This window comes from Gastrolobium bilobum, unplaced genomic scaffold, assembly GCF_033153095.1.
Source record: "Gastrolobium bilobum isolate Gb01-03AN ecotype WA unplaced genomic scaffold, APGP_CSIRO_Gbil_v1 utg1951, whole genome shotgun sequence".
Taxonomy (NCBI): Eukaryota; Viridiplantae; Streptophyta; class Magnoliopsida; order Fabales; family Fabaceae; genus Gastrolobium; species Gastrolobium bilobum.
This window is the reverse complement of record NW_026898281.1, coordinates 369,281-384,236: the sequence shown is the minus strand read 5'-3', so window position 1 is coordinate 384,236 and position 14,956 is coordinate 369,281. Positions and strand designations below refer to the sequence as shown.

The 14,956-nt window shown below is 34.4% G+C and overlaps 2 protein-coding genes across 2 annotated transcripts; both read right to left on the bottom strand.

Moving 5' to 3' along the window:
- Positions 1–809: 809 nt before the first annotated feature.
- On the bottom strand, positions 810–3,052 carry LOC133314492 (probable protein phosphatase 2C 5). The gene is made up of 7 exons (XM_061515974.1): positions 2,843–3,052; positions 2,404–2,575; positions 2,109–2,326; positions 1,923–2,030; positions 1,519–1,644; positions 1,196–1,428; positions 810–1,029 (listed from the first exon to the last, which is right to left on the bottom strand). The coding sequence occupies exons 1-7, from the start codon at positions 3,050–3,052 to the stop codon at positions 810–812; spliced, it is 1,287 nt and encodes a 428-aa protein (XP_061371958.1).
- A 5,942-nt stretch (positions 3,053–8,994) lies between these two features.
- Positions 8,995–14,703, bottom strand: LOC133314451 (kinesin-like protein KIN-14G). Its single transcript, XM_061515927.1, is given in 17 exon segments — positions 8,995–9,651; positions 9,784–9,966; positions 10,048–10,211; positions 10,310–10,563; positions 10,790–10,946; positions 11,036–11,228; positions 11,328–11,434; positions 11,540–11,716; positions 11,814–11,909; positions 12,330–12,624; positions 12,720–12,797; positions 12,896–12,964; positions 13,231–13,293; positions 13,383–13,628; positions 13,785–13,928; positions 14,050–14,216; positions 14,586–14,703. Coding segments are annotated over 17 exon segments (3,054 nt in total). The 3' UTR covers positions 8,995–9,108.
- Positions 14,704–14,956: the final 253 nt, after the last annotated feature.

Below are 14,956 nucleotides of genomic sequence, written 5' to 3'. Positions count from 1 at the left end.
TTAAGTCAAATCGAATCGATTCAAATCTGCCTACCAAAATATGAACAATTCAAATCTAACTATTGTCGACTTTTATTTATTCGAAATACAACCATTGACATTGGGCAAGACAAATTGTAAATCGTAAATCTCCAGCTTGTAATTTGGGTTGAGTCTAAATTACTTCCTGATTTTAAAAAAATTCAACCTTCCCAAGTGTTTGTGTGTCTCACACTTTGAGATAACCAAAATGAATTCGTACGCAATTTTATTATGAAAGGCACAAACGCCAAAAATAGTATCGATAAAGCAATGTTGTTCTTAATAAATAAATAAAAAAGAAATGTTCTTCTCCACTTTGTTTTTAATATATAAAACTACGGACTCAAAAACAATAATCCAAACAGGTTTTATTATTTTTAACTAACAAAAACTGTTCTTGAACCGCGTGCCTAAGGTCACACAATCTATTACATGAACCACACAATTTTAGAAGATACAAATGCAATTGAGCCGTACCATCAAAGCACTCTCAAAAGAGAGAGGTAGCCATAAAAGTTTCAGTTTACTTACAAAAACAAGCCGTTAGTACATACCATTAGAACTTATCTACTGGACAGCATGTTTGTTCTGTCAGTCCAACAGCTGAGCACAAGCCAGAATCAAACTTACAACAACCCCCAAAACACCTACTGAACGTATCTCAACCTCACTTCTTACACATCTATGGCAATCACCACCGAAAAAAAGAAAAACAAACCATGCTCTCACTGCCAGGGAAAAATTATACTAATATTTACTATGTATGTTACTATAACACTAGATAATTACTATGCAGTAACGGTGGGTCTGCTAGGCCTTTTTCCTTCCATGGCATCTCTTTTCTTCCGACAGTTTGTGCAGAGGAATGGGCCTTCCCATGGCTTAGATGCTGGAGAGAAAAAAGGCCCAGAGTTCACTGATAAACCATCGCCAGGGGGTTGATCCACTTGGCATACCGCACAGCGAAAAATCCCAGAATTCTTATTAAATGGAAAATCCTTACCCAGCCTGCATTTTAAGAAAATAGAGAACTTAAGACTTGCACACGCATAGCACCCAAATGGAAAAGGAAATCATTTCATTCCAGTCACTTGACAGCTAAGCTAAGTTGCTATTACACTTCTAGACATAGCATGCAAATATAAATTTGGCCATCACGGGCTTTAGAACTTACCTTTCTGCAAGCATGGCAGAACCCTCTTCAAATAACTCCTCCACAACACCAACTGCAGAAAGCTTATTAGTAGCTTTGTTTGTGGAGTTTTCAGATTTCTTTCCAAAGAGAAATGAAGTAAGCATATTGTGTTTCTTTCTCGGAATTGGTGGTAATACCGGGAGGTCCGAAGGAATAATATCTACAACAAGGCAGGTTGTGTCATCCTTCAGGCCTCTCGACCTTAGAGCTTCCTGGGGAAAAAGAACAAAGCATTTACTAAATAAGATAATTGGACATCCATTCCTGAAAATAAGGGAATAATGCCAGAAATAATCTATCACCTTGACCACTAGCTTCGCAGCAAGCTCCGCAGGCAGACCCCGACATGACTTGGCAGCCATATCAGAAGATAAAGCATCCCAAATACCATCAGAGGCTATAATAAGCCTTCCACCAGCATTTGAAAGCTGAGGAACCAACAAACAAATGTTTGTGAGCATTGGAACTTAGAACTAAATAAAGGGCCGACCCAGTTCAAATACCCACTTCGTGAGTGTCTGGGGAAGGGAATACTCTAGGCAGTCTTTCCCCTGCTTTTTGCAGAGAGGCTGATTCGAACCCGCGACCTGACACACCACGGCAAGCAAGCTTACCGCTGAGCCAAGCCGGCCCTTCGAACTTAGAACTAAATGCTTCACAATAAAAGGGTCACCGAACAAAGAACGTAATTATGAAACTAGCTAACCTTCACTTGCTTAACGTGTGGTATTGGCACAATAAATTCTCCCACATCCGTGTCACCTATTGATCTAGATAGGCACAATCCACCAGGCCAGCAGCGAAGAGGCCCTACCTATAAACATAATTGCGAACCAAAACTAGTGAGCTTAAGAAACCATTATTAGAAAGGACGAAGGTGATTACACCGTACCTCGTTGCCTCTATATACATTGAGTCTTCCTACTTCACCACCACTGGCAGTAACGTGCTCCCTCTCTTCTGCATTCTCTTCTAGTCTGTGATCAACTGTCAAGAGAGAAACTACACCTCCCTGAGTATCTAATATGCAACGGGAATCCCCAACAGATGCAACAGTGACAGTCCATCCATCAATCAGGACAAATGTAGCAGTTGTTCCAGAAGTTTCCCCTGCACATTAAATTAAAATGTCAGTATAAGTGTGCACAGCAGATGTATGAAGCAAGGAAAAAAGATTTCGTATTTACCCTTTTGCTGAAACTCTATGTCAGTTTTCACAAAACCAACAACTAGAGCACGAGGAAGTTCCTGAAGCCATGCATCCCTGCTGATATCTTGCGGTAATGCACTCAAAACATTACTTAGCAAGTTTTCCTTCGCAAAAATAGCAGCTGATATACCGTTATGCCCATCAAAGATCTACCAATCAAGAATTCCTTATGGATATCACAACCATTGTGGCAATAAATTGATGCTCCATTTGATCGCTGAGAAATGTAAAGAAAAGAGAAATAATATGCTTCAATTCTCATTTGACACGAGAAACGAAGTTCTCTCCACCTTAGGCTTAATATTCCATTTCCTAAGATTCAAATATTTCTTCCCCCAAAAATTTCACTTAAGACTAAAATGATGTAAATCAACTTAAAAGTAAATATAGGTGTAAGCCAAGAAGACAAAAAATACCGCGAATACAGAAAACACTGTAGATGAATCCCCAGGAATCCTGTGGCAGTCTGTCTTGATCAGAAAATAATCTTCTCCTTTCTTGGCCAACCCAGCTTGCCCATACTTCACAAAAGGTTTTTCAACATTTTCATTTCGAAGCTCACGCCCAATCAGAGTAGCCAATGGAACGGCCGGTGTCTTCATCCTTGATAATTCAATCTTACTCATCTTAGCTCAGAATTCAACATTTCTATAACCGCAGTGAAGAAATCCTACCTAATCATCCAAATGAATTTGAACAAAAATGAATAGAAATCCAAAAGAATTTTAGCTACTAGATCTGCATGTGCCATATCCTTCTAAATGATTTATTTATTTTCAAAATAAAGATCTATATGTGAAGCAATAAATCAAGACCGGATCGTAAAAGCAGAATAATGTGCATTACAGTGAAAAAAGCTTCACAAAATCCAAGAAAACCATAGTTCCTGCGCATTTAAAAAATTTAAATCTATGGAAGTGAAATATCAAAATCAAATAACATCACCATTCGGTCAATTTTAAGGTAGGAAAATGGAAAAATATCAATTTATGTAAAACATTAAATCAATTTAAGCAAAAAAAAAAAAGGCAAATGGAAAGGAAATTTCTGGTAAAAGCTAAACTGACAGGTGGAAAATGCAGTAGATCGAGGAGCCAGATTCAACTACATTGCACATCGGCAGAAGCATGCGCACTAGCGCTCCGATTGTGGAAGCGTTGAAGACTGCATTTTGGAAGAAGAGGAGTTGAATCGAACGGCGATAAACCCTAGAGAGGAAATGAGAATGACATTGACAAAGAAGAAGAGCGTCTTGCTCTGTGAGACTGTGATTTGATTGGTAGAGAAATCCAGACAGAGAAAAATGCGCAAAAAAATAAGGCACTTTTGGGCAAAGGAATCCTCATTATCACATTTTTGTCCTGATCTTCTTTTTTTCTTTTTTTGGTAAATTGTAACACACGGAACGGAAGAGTAAAGGCAGTGCCTTTTTTAAATTACAGAAATACCCTCCTGCCATTTTTTTTGGGCACTTGCATAAATCATACAAACGTTATTTACATCTTGTTTTTATGACTGTGTGGAATAAAAAGAAGTCGATGAATATTTACATCTGGTTTGATTTAACTTTGTAATAATTTAATAAAAGAAGTTTTGAAATATCTTTTTCGATAAATCTATTTTTTTATAATTGATAAGATTTAATTATGATATCGGTAAGATGCATTCCAAAATATAAGATAAATTTTTAAAAAAAAAAATTGTAAGGACAGATTAAAAAATTTGAAACATTATTTTATTAACTTGTTCTGCCACCAGCTGGTGGGACCCTTATAGTCTGGTGCTCGATACCAGTTGGAAAAGGTTACCCTCCTGTTTAATTCATCTGCTGGCCACATAACATGATTTTGGGCCATCCTCAATAATTTTTTAAGAAAATTGTTTTCTTTTTTGGCACATTTCATGGAAATAAACACTGCACTTTTTTCGGCCTAGCAATAGATTATTCTGATATCAACCTCTTTTTCATAGATATTACATCGATAAAGGATTTTAAAAATTACATTCCGTTACGTTTTTAATTTCAATTATTAAATGATTGGATTATGATTATTATTTTATTGAATTTAATATAAATATTTGTAACTGATGGGACGTAAATTTGTTCACATCTAAGCTCATTTTGATGGCAAAATACCACACGTTCCCTCATCTGATGAGCAACTTCAGCATGAAAATCACTTGTTTTACACATTTGTAAAAACACAGTGGGGGAACGGATGGTAACGTATTACTTTAAAATATATTAAAAGGGGAACGAACTGAGACGCATTTAATGCACCTGCTCCATTCATTTAATGCTTTTGTACACTTTGCAGGTAACGTAGAGTTAAAGACTTCTAAAAAGTAAGGCGGTGCACCAACTGAGCAGCTGGAAACGTGAAGAGCAGAGAATCGAGAGTTCTCATTGGCTGAAAACAGAAGCAAAACATGGAAATGCCTGCAAACAACGGCTAATCATCACCAAATCCTGTTCCATTCAGCAATTCACGCAAGCTTCACACCACAGTCCCGTCCCCTCATTCAAGCAACTAGCTCCAAGGGAATTACAGTCTTGCCATTCCTCTTCCAGCTATAAATAGGACCTCTCTCATACAAAAACATCATCGAATCCTGGAGGGTTTGCAGTTCGAAAGGAAGAGATCACTTAGTAGTAGTTAGTAACTTAGTGTAATTTTCAGTTGTAACTATAGTTAAGCAACAACCCCTCCTCCCTTCTCTGTAAACAACCATCAAGACTCCTCACGAGCAAATACCCATCTTTCTCCATTTTCTGTTTCTTTTTGTAAACTGTCTTTTAAATTAATATAAGTGTTTTTCTCTTCGTTCCAATTGTTATCTCTTGACTGAATCTCAAGTCTATATGATCTCAATTGAGAATAATTATGTTTAAACTATCAGCCATGAGCTGAACTATCTGTGGAACGGGTAAACTATGAAACTCTTAAAGAACTGTTTTCAAAACTCTCTTGACCGAAGCTTTTTGTATTTCTTTGGCTAAGTAAGCTATATTCATTGTGCGCCAATGGAAATTGGGTACATACTGAGAAAGGAACTTTCATAAGGAAGGGATTTCAGATAGCTTAGCCATTGGGGAAAGGTAGATGTCATGGCAAAAACGCTATTGGTCACCTTAGGAATAAGGGGCCAACTCGTCCATTTTAAGGTTCTGAACTAAGTACCTATTGGAGTCAAGGGAGCCATAGGAATAAGAAAACTTGTGAGCCATCTAGACCATGAGCTGAGGAATCAGAGTTGGCAGGCAAAGAAACTGGGACAAAGCCAAAAGATGCTAAGTCTTGAGTAGAAAAAACAACCCTTTAAGAGTGAAGCAGTGAATCCGTTCCTTCTGTTAAACTGTTTTAACCACCACCCTGTTGTCTCTTGATTATAGTTATTTCTGTTTTAGTCATTTTATTCTATTTTATTTAGTACTTATAAAAACTCCAATGATTATTATCTCACCTTCTTCTAAACAGGAAGGATCACATACATAACGCAACGAGCAACTGTTTGCCATCAGGTTGAACCTACTGTTCCTGAGGAACGTTGTCAAGGCAGTGGGAACGTTTGACCAGACAGTTCATTTACTAACTTTTCTTCTCATTTTCACTCTTTATAAACAGTGATAAAACATTAATTAGCACTCTATCCTCGTGGGAACGATAATTTGGACATTAATACTTCCTTTATTACTTGATGTGTGCACTTGCGCACTTGAGTTGGAACTAAGGGACGAATCTGTGTTCTGCAAGAACAGAAGAACGTCCCCTATCAGAACTTATATTTTTCCACCATCAGCAAACCACCCAACAGTAACATTTTATATTTATTTTTTTTACAAGATTGATAGGTATTATAAATGTAATTTTATTTTTTTGTTAATTACTAAATATTAAATATAATATACAGTTATACATTACATAAATTAAAAATATTATTTAATATCAAAATGAATACTAACATGTCGCAATCTAATATTTGTTAGAATTAACGTGTCGAAGTATCATGTCTTGTCTCGTCTTGTGTCGGTGTAACATAGGATATTAATTAATATGCAAGATAAGTTGTGAAACATTTTATTTACCATTGATTATATTTAATAAATTGTTTTGAAAATTATTATAAATCTGAAAATTAATAAATATTTGGATTCAGTACGATTTATAGTAACTTTTTGTGAATGAATCTTTTTATGTGTAAAAGTAGTCATGTGATCATGTTATTTATTCATAACCATTTATTGATGATGAGATAAAGAGAGAAAAATAGATAATTTTTAAATGAGTGGTCACGATTAAATAACATAATTACTTTTCTATACGAGAGGATGCAAATCTAACCGTTTTGGGTATTTTGACAAAAAAAAAATTCCACGATTTGGTGAAAACAATCACTCAAATGGGTGGTCAATTGGCTGATCCTATGCACCATTTTTTCTTGTGTTTCATGAAAAATTAGAACGGATCAATTAGATTGCATTAAGTGGTGCAATCTGTCATAAAATATTCACATTTTCGGAAATTAATTTTATGATCCCGGACCATTGAATAATTTTGTATTCTCTCACACTCATTTTTCATTTTGCCCCTAATTTTTAATTCATTTCTCATTTTGCACCCTTATAATACTAAGGAATCACGTGGTCCAAGACTATGGAAATAAGTCTCCACATTTTCACACTTTCAAATATTAAATAATTAAAATTATTAATTAATATATAATTATAATTATTACTTAATATATTATTAATTTTGAATTAATATTAATAACTAACTAACTAATAAATAATATAATAATAATTACTAAAATTTATAATCAATATTTAAATTAAAAAACCATTAATTACTATAATTACTTCAAAAATTAATCATAGTTATTATTCAATAATATAAATTAATTAATACACTTATAAGTTAAGTCCATCATTATAACATTTGTGTATTCTTATAATAAATTAATAGATTAAAATTTTATGTATATAAATATAGACATATATGTGAAGATGCGAACTAAAAGATCCTATGAAAATTCACTATTTCTTGAAATTGACTTCGGACTTTTCCCGCATCTTGCGGCTTAGGTGAAGGTGAAGGGTGAAGAAATTATAATCAATTATTAATATTGTAATTAATAATTCTACAAAGTACAAACATGTCCCCAATCATTTTTTCTGATAATTAACAATCAATTAGTCATTAATATTGATTAGCAATAATTAATATTGTAATTAATAATTGCTACAAGCCTGTCCAATCAATTTATATTAGGTTATGTGTTTAATTCTCATTATTGTATCTCAAACCTAATATAATCAGAATTTAACATATAACATAAACTGTTCAAATTTCTCACCACTAAACCTAATAGCTTAAGAAACAATTTCTTTTCATTAATTGATTAGACTTATCTTATATGTGTATTAATTTATGTAGTCAATAATAATTATAATTCTAGTAGTTAGTGATTTGTAATTTAATTATTGTAATTATTTTTCTGATAATTAACAATCAATTAGTCATTGATATTGACTTTGGACTATTATTAATATTGTAATTAATAATTGCTACAAGCCTGTCCCCAATCATTTTTTAGGTATATAACTTTTAGGATTTGATTTTTTTTTTTTTTTTGATAACAAGGATTTGATTTTGATGCAGAGAAATTATTTTACACACATAAATAATGAGGTATTAACACATCAATACATAAATTTTATTATAATAATAATTAACAAATATTACTTTATGGTTGTGATATTTAAATTTTAAAAAATAACAAATATGTAAAATATTTAAATTATAAAATATGTATATATAATTAATGTACTTAGAACCAAAAAAATATAGATTAAGAAAAGAAGAAATTTAAAATTATAAAAAAATGCATAATCCAATTTATTAAAATTGTAAATTAAAATTAATAAAAATGAGTTAAGAATGACACATATCATTCTTTAGGAAAAATTGGACTAAAAAATTAAATCATTTTCCTGTCAAGCGTTCTAATTCAATAGATAAAAATAAAGAGGTTGAGATAAAATTTTTTTTATCAAAATTTAATGTTAAAATGTGAATTTTTAGGTATTAATTTGAGTGTAATAAGTTGATATTGGAGAAGATAAAAGAAATTTTTAACGTAAAAAAAAAAAAAAAGTAATTAAGTAACAGATATTGATAACAGAAATTTGTGAATGCCAACATGATAAAATAAATTCAGATGAATAGCTTACTCATTACAAATTTGTTCTTACAAACAATGCATATCTCGTTCTCCAAGTTTGCGTTTTCACTTACTCAACCACTTCTGAGATAAACTTGCAAGATAATTTATATATTGTTTAATTTTTGTCCCCTTTCACACCATTTTTATATATTTCCATACAAACTTACATAATGTAATGCTGCAAAGAACAGCCAATTAAATACATGAACTCCGGCAATTGATTTATTGCCACCACAAAAATGCAAAGAAACCCTCTTTTTATCTCTTCCTCCACAAAATTATATAGATACAAAAAGAGAGAAAAGAAAAAGATTGATTAAACTACTATTTTTAGTCCTCTAAATATTCACATATGAATTGATGTCCGGATGCATCTTTAGAACAAAAAAGGTGGTAGTTTAATCGGATATAATGAATTATTAAAGGCTTACTAGCAGAGCAAAAAAACAGCTTTTTGTCACTTGGCATTCCCTGTCTTCCTCTTTACATCAATGGATATTCCTGTATGCTTTCTGGCTTGATTAACTTGTGTGGGTTGTCTCTTTGATGGTGTAGGAATCAATGATGGGATCATACTCTTTGATGGTTGTGCTGCTGTTCTTGGATAATTAGTCATTTTCTTTGCTTTAGAGCCTAATCCATTTGAAATGCTGGTTGGTTTAGATGCATGTGATTGTGATTGCCACATCAAGTCTGATTCTGAAGAATCACTAGTTGCAATCTCAGGTTCATCAGATTCATCTGTTGTGGCCATCTCATACAAGGAGTGTTCCAGATATATCTTGGAAGGTTCTGAAAGAGAAGTGGGACTTAACAATGGAGAAAACTGTTTGCTCTCTGCTTCCCATTGTGCCACGAGGCTATCATCACTAGTGAAGCTGTCATTCCTGTTCATTGTAATCTTATCAACCCAATCCCCAGAAACTGATTCCTTATCATCCTCTTTCCCAACACGTGAATTCCTATACATGTCGTGGAGATCTAGGCTTCGTCTTTTCAGCTTCGATGCAGCATTTTTCTTGCCCTACAAGTCATTGTTGACAAACACATGCAAACATTAGTTTTTGAAGAACATTTATGTCAAAAGGCCAACACATGCAAGCAAAAGACCTTTGAGATATATAGGTGTTACCTCGAGGCTACTAGAATCATCTCTTGGCAGCTTACGGCCTCCTGAAGAAGTCCAATTTCGTTGTATAGGAGGAGACGATGCATATGATTTCAACTTTGGTATTTCATGGTTACTATTCACAGATTGTTGAAAGTGTTCTGTTTCTCCATCCTTCCTTGCTAGGGCTGCCTTCAAACTAGCAATCTGGCAAACAAAGATACAGTGATATACTAATTATAAACATTCATTCATTTCTTTGCCAAAATATAATAAAATAATAAGAACCTGTTCTTTAAGCTCTTTCACATCTGAATTATCTTTATTAACTCGTGCAGCACCAAGTTCAACAGTGGAGACACGTTCAGCGAACTTCAGTGTACTAAGCGTTTCTCCAAGAGCATCAGGCTCTGGACTAATATGAACAAACATGAGGGTCTTCGCTTGTCCTCCTGGTATACATACATATATATTTAAACAGAATTCAGTTCCTTAATAGGTAAGAAAGAGGTGGATAGGGTTATTGAAAATTTGAAATGATAAATCATACCAAGAGAATCCTGAAGCAGCTGTGTGAGTTTGCTGTTCCTGTAGGGTACATGTGCATTCTTTAGGGAAAGGGAAGCAATAACATCTCCCAAGGCAGAAAGTGACTTGTTGATATGTTGAGCCTCCTTAAGTCTATCCCCTGTGGCCTCAGTTTTATCACACCTCTCACTTCCTGCCAGATCAACAAGATGCATACTACCACGAATAGTGCTTCCTGATGTCAGGTTCCTTCCTTGAACATGAACTGTCAGGCAGCTGCAATGTTATACTTTGGGTCAAGTTAGTAATAGTACTGAATAATATTACAAAGTACTTAAAGTTGAGATATATAATCTCACATTGGTTGTATGTGCAACTAAAGTGGAGTTTATAAGATCTTGGACACTCTCACCCTTTGAGCTAGCTTTTGGGGTGGTGTATTCCAAAGTTCTTTACCGTTTACACTAGAAATAATAACCACAAGTTCCAAGTTCATTATTACCTGTGAGAACGACTACTACGATCATTCATGGCAGTAGCACCAACAGCTCTATTCTTATGTCCCAAGTTCATCAAATTTATGACATCAGAAGTCGATGAAACTGAAATAATGTTCGCATCTGGCACGTTGATTCCATTATGGGAACTGTTGCGAATTTCTAATGTTTGCAGGTGTTAAGGATTACAACCAGGAACAAGAGAATGATAAATTGAGCATGGTATCCATATAGAAATTGCATAGTTTAGATTAGAGAAGGATATCTTTTGTTAGAACTATCTGTACATAGTAGGTCTCTGACTTGCTCATTGTAAATCTCAAGCATCTGAACAGAAATTTCATAGGTAATGGTGTCTTTCCTCTGTTCTGAGAGAAAGAAAAGATCTCTCAGTGCACGGTAGTTCACACCTATTGTTTCCTCATTAAAATCATCTGGTCCAGACTGCATCAACATATTGATGCATTCATGGAGTTATTACAATTCTCAAAAGTCACAATGTGAACAAAAAGAGGATTGAGCAAGGTTGTCTGAATCTCTTACCATAGTGTGTGTTTTTCCTGATCCTGTCTGGCCATAGGCAAATATACAGACATTGTAACCATCCAGAACAGAACGAATTAGAGGCTGGGTATCCGAGAAAACTTCTCCTGCAAGCAAACCATAAAGATTAACATAAAATCATAGTAGCAATGCCAATGATGAAAATATACAGAGTAGAAACAATTTTAGTGAAAGGACAAACTAAGACCAACCCTGGGTCACAGAAGGACCAAACGCTCTGTTGAAATTAAATATTTTCTTCCCTTCTTTCCCATATTTGGAAGGCGTTGCTATTGTGATACTTCCCTCCTCCACGTTACTGACAGAGCTATAATGGTTTGATTTCCCACCCAAGAAGGGTCTAACTCGGCAATACACCCTAATATTTCCTACCAACATGCAAAAAATGTGGTCATTCACTCTCATTTAGAACATGAACAACCAAGGAGAAAAATTATAAATAGCCTCTTTACCACTAGAATTTACCTTTCAGATCCTGCACTTGATTGTATAACTTGCGGTTTTCTTCAAGAACTTTATGATACCCTGAAGCAGCAGAAGCTAGACTCTGCAGGTGCTTACCTATTAAGTGTAGCTAGCAAGTAATTAGATAGATAATTGATTTTCCTGTAAAAATACATCAATTCATTTCGTGTGTAAAATAGAATACAAATAAAAAATAAATAAAAAATCATCCAATTACTCTATAATTTCTACAAGCACAAATCCCGCTTTTGATTTGATAGGCCCAAAAATTCTTTCACAAAATAATCCATCTTTGGCATTCAGGTATCAACCTCAAAGGAAACTTGCCTAAAACTACCTATAGGCGGTAGGGGTCGAGTTATTGATGTGAGATGGATAAAAAAAAGGGGGGGTTCCAGTTATAATCCAGAAACGATTCGTATATATATTTTACAGATACGTGAGATTAAAATCGGTGATAAAGTGGCTGGGAGACATGGAAATAAGAGGGATTTTTTTCCCCAATACCACACGTACCTAGATAGATGAACTCCTTCTGGTATTCGTTTTGCAAAAGCTGCATTCCTGATTTTGTTTGATGAACGATATGTTTCAATTCCTGAAAAATGTTAACATTAAATTCGTTATTTTACCTCATTAATTTCTGCATCAAATTCACACTGCAAGTTACCTGGAAGCTTTTATTTTGTTGTTGGACTAACTTCTGCTGCTTCGAATTCTGAGTGCTTGATTCTTCTTGACCATTGTACTTCTCATCACAAAGTTCCTCTTGTTTATCCTCTAAGTCCTGTCCATCTTCCTTTTCTTCCATCTTAAAAATCCTCGCACAAAAAAGTCAAGAAGTTGAGATTGTGATAATGACCAATCTAAACAAGTTCAAAAGTATTTCTGGAATCTGAATCATACCCCTTCATCAACAGAAGCAGCTTTTGAAGTTGAACATTCTGTTTCAGATGATGCCTTATATTCTTGAGTTGCCTTAAACTGTCATTGTTTTAAAATTTTGACATTAAACTCAGTAATATTCTTGGACCCAAGAAATAAAAAAATTATGAACATTGTTAAAAGAGAGAGATGCATACCGTTTCTTGTTGGATTAGCATGCGACGTTCAAACTCCTCCATAACTTTGTCAAGCAGGGACTCCACTGCCTGTTATAGTATATCTTTAGTGAAGGAGGTATAAAACCAAAAACCCCAGATAAGTTCATTATAGAAAGAAAGAGTGTCGTGAACGCAAACTTTGGGCCTTAAGAAATCCATGGGCAACATAAATTTTTTCAATGAATTATGCTACATACATTTATAATAGTGTTATGTCACTCGGTGCATGGCAGAAATCACTCCGAAAATTGTTCAGAATGGTAAGTCGTTTTGATTATGAGGATATGTTCTATTAAAGAAACAATAGGCCTTACAATGGGAATTTCTTCTGGCTTCTTGTCAGACAGATATTCACGAACTAGTGAATTTAAGGGACCCTGCAGACACCAATTCAAAAAGCTTAGACAGATGCTTCTCACCATGTAGCCAAAAAAGTAAAAGATTATAAACAATAAAGCTCCCTAACCCCTTCATTTCGATCATGCCCAGGATCATTGTATGAAGAGTGATCATCTCTGTCCCCTAATGTCATACTCCACAAAGACTTCAGGAATGGTTCTGAGTTTTTCCTCAAAAGTGGTTTCCCTGAGGTAGGTGGCTTTGGATTCCCAATGCCACTAAATTTCCATGACCCAATTTTTCCTCCAAGTTTCCATTCAGAGTAGGACTTGAGCGCTAAAACACAATTCACTATCCTTGAAGGTTTTCCTCCCTGTAAATACAGCATTTGGAGGGGGGCAAAAAAACTGTTAAAGCAGAATAACAATTGTAGTACTAATAGTAATAATAACAATAATTGCATTGATTTCAATCTAATGTGTAATTCAAAGTACTAAACAAAAAGTTTTTAAGTTTGGTCAATAACCACCTGTTCCAAATCAGAAGCTTCAAAGGTGGGAAGCCCCATTTCCTCCACTGCTACAAGAAAATTCCTTATATTTTCAAAGTATTGAAACGCAGACAGTGCTGCCCCATCAGGAATAATCACAGAATCGCTGGGGGCTTCAACAACCTAACAATGTAGATCCAATAATACTTAAGGAGCCAGTGTCTAGCCAGAGAACAAACATATATAATACTATTAAGTCTAAAAGAGCATAGCAACAGAGCCAGATTTCATAGAAGTAACGTACCTTAGGCACTGCTCCAGGTTCAATTTTGTTAAGAACATTGCATAGGATAATTCCACTACGCAATCCAATCCTGAAGTTTTCTTCAGAAGGCTCAGCTGGCAAGTCTTTCCCTCCAACAACTCCAACTACTTTTCGCAGCCAACTAGCTGCTTCATACCTTCTCAATGCTGCAATACGAGACTTGAATTAGTACTATTTATGTTATTTTTTTCTAGGAAGTTGTTAAGGTTTTCTATGGTTCATGCAGTTACTAATACGTCTTCCCATCATTTTAGGAACAATCAAGTTCGTTTCTTTATCTTTTTTTTTATCATCAAAACCTTTACGGCACAAAAAGCCAAAAGAAAACAATTTTCAACAAAATTAGAGTCATTTCTCGATTGAAACCAACATTCTTGGCAAAAAAAAAAAAGCAATAAATTTCAAAAAAATAAATAATTTGAATTGATTTACATAGTGATAGATTAAAAAGAAAAATCTAAATGAAGAAAAAATATATTGGAATTGAGAAAACAATGGAAACAGGGGATATATACAAGCTTCTTCAGCTTTTCTTGACGCCAAGTTGATATCGCTCAAACGGCCACCATGTTGTTCAAGAACATCTTCGACCACAGAAACAACAGAGAATGGAAAAAATTGCTCGGTTGCCATAGCTATGCCTCAAGAACTCAAGAAAAAAAAAAAACAACAACAAAAAAGCCGCTGGGTGACCCAGAATCGAATTCAGATTCTATATATTAACCAAAACAAAATAACCCAAGCCTCCTATAAAAAGCTTCGATATTGAGGAAAATGGCATAGAATTCTTAGCTAGGAATGAAAAAGTTTAGCTGAATTCTGAGAGAAAGATAAAATGAATGAATATATAGACAGTGTGGTTCTGAGAAGAGATTCAATATTAAGC

Excerpts from the sequence above, each read along its gene's own strand:
- LOC133314492 (XM_061515974.1), bottom strand. The coding sequence starts at position 3,052 with ATGAGTAAGATTGAATTATCAAGGATGAAGACACCGGCCGTTCCATTG. Across the intron at positions 1,429-1,518 it reads CTGCGAAGCTAGTGGTCAAG|GAAGCTCTAAGGTCGAGAGG; the intron begins GTGATAGATTAT and ends CTTTTTCCCCAG. Across the intron at positions 1,030-1,195 it reads TCTGCCATGCTTGCAGAAAG|GCTGGGTAAGGATTTTCCAT; the intron begins GTAAGTTCTAAA and ends CTTAAAATGCAG.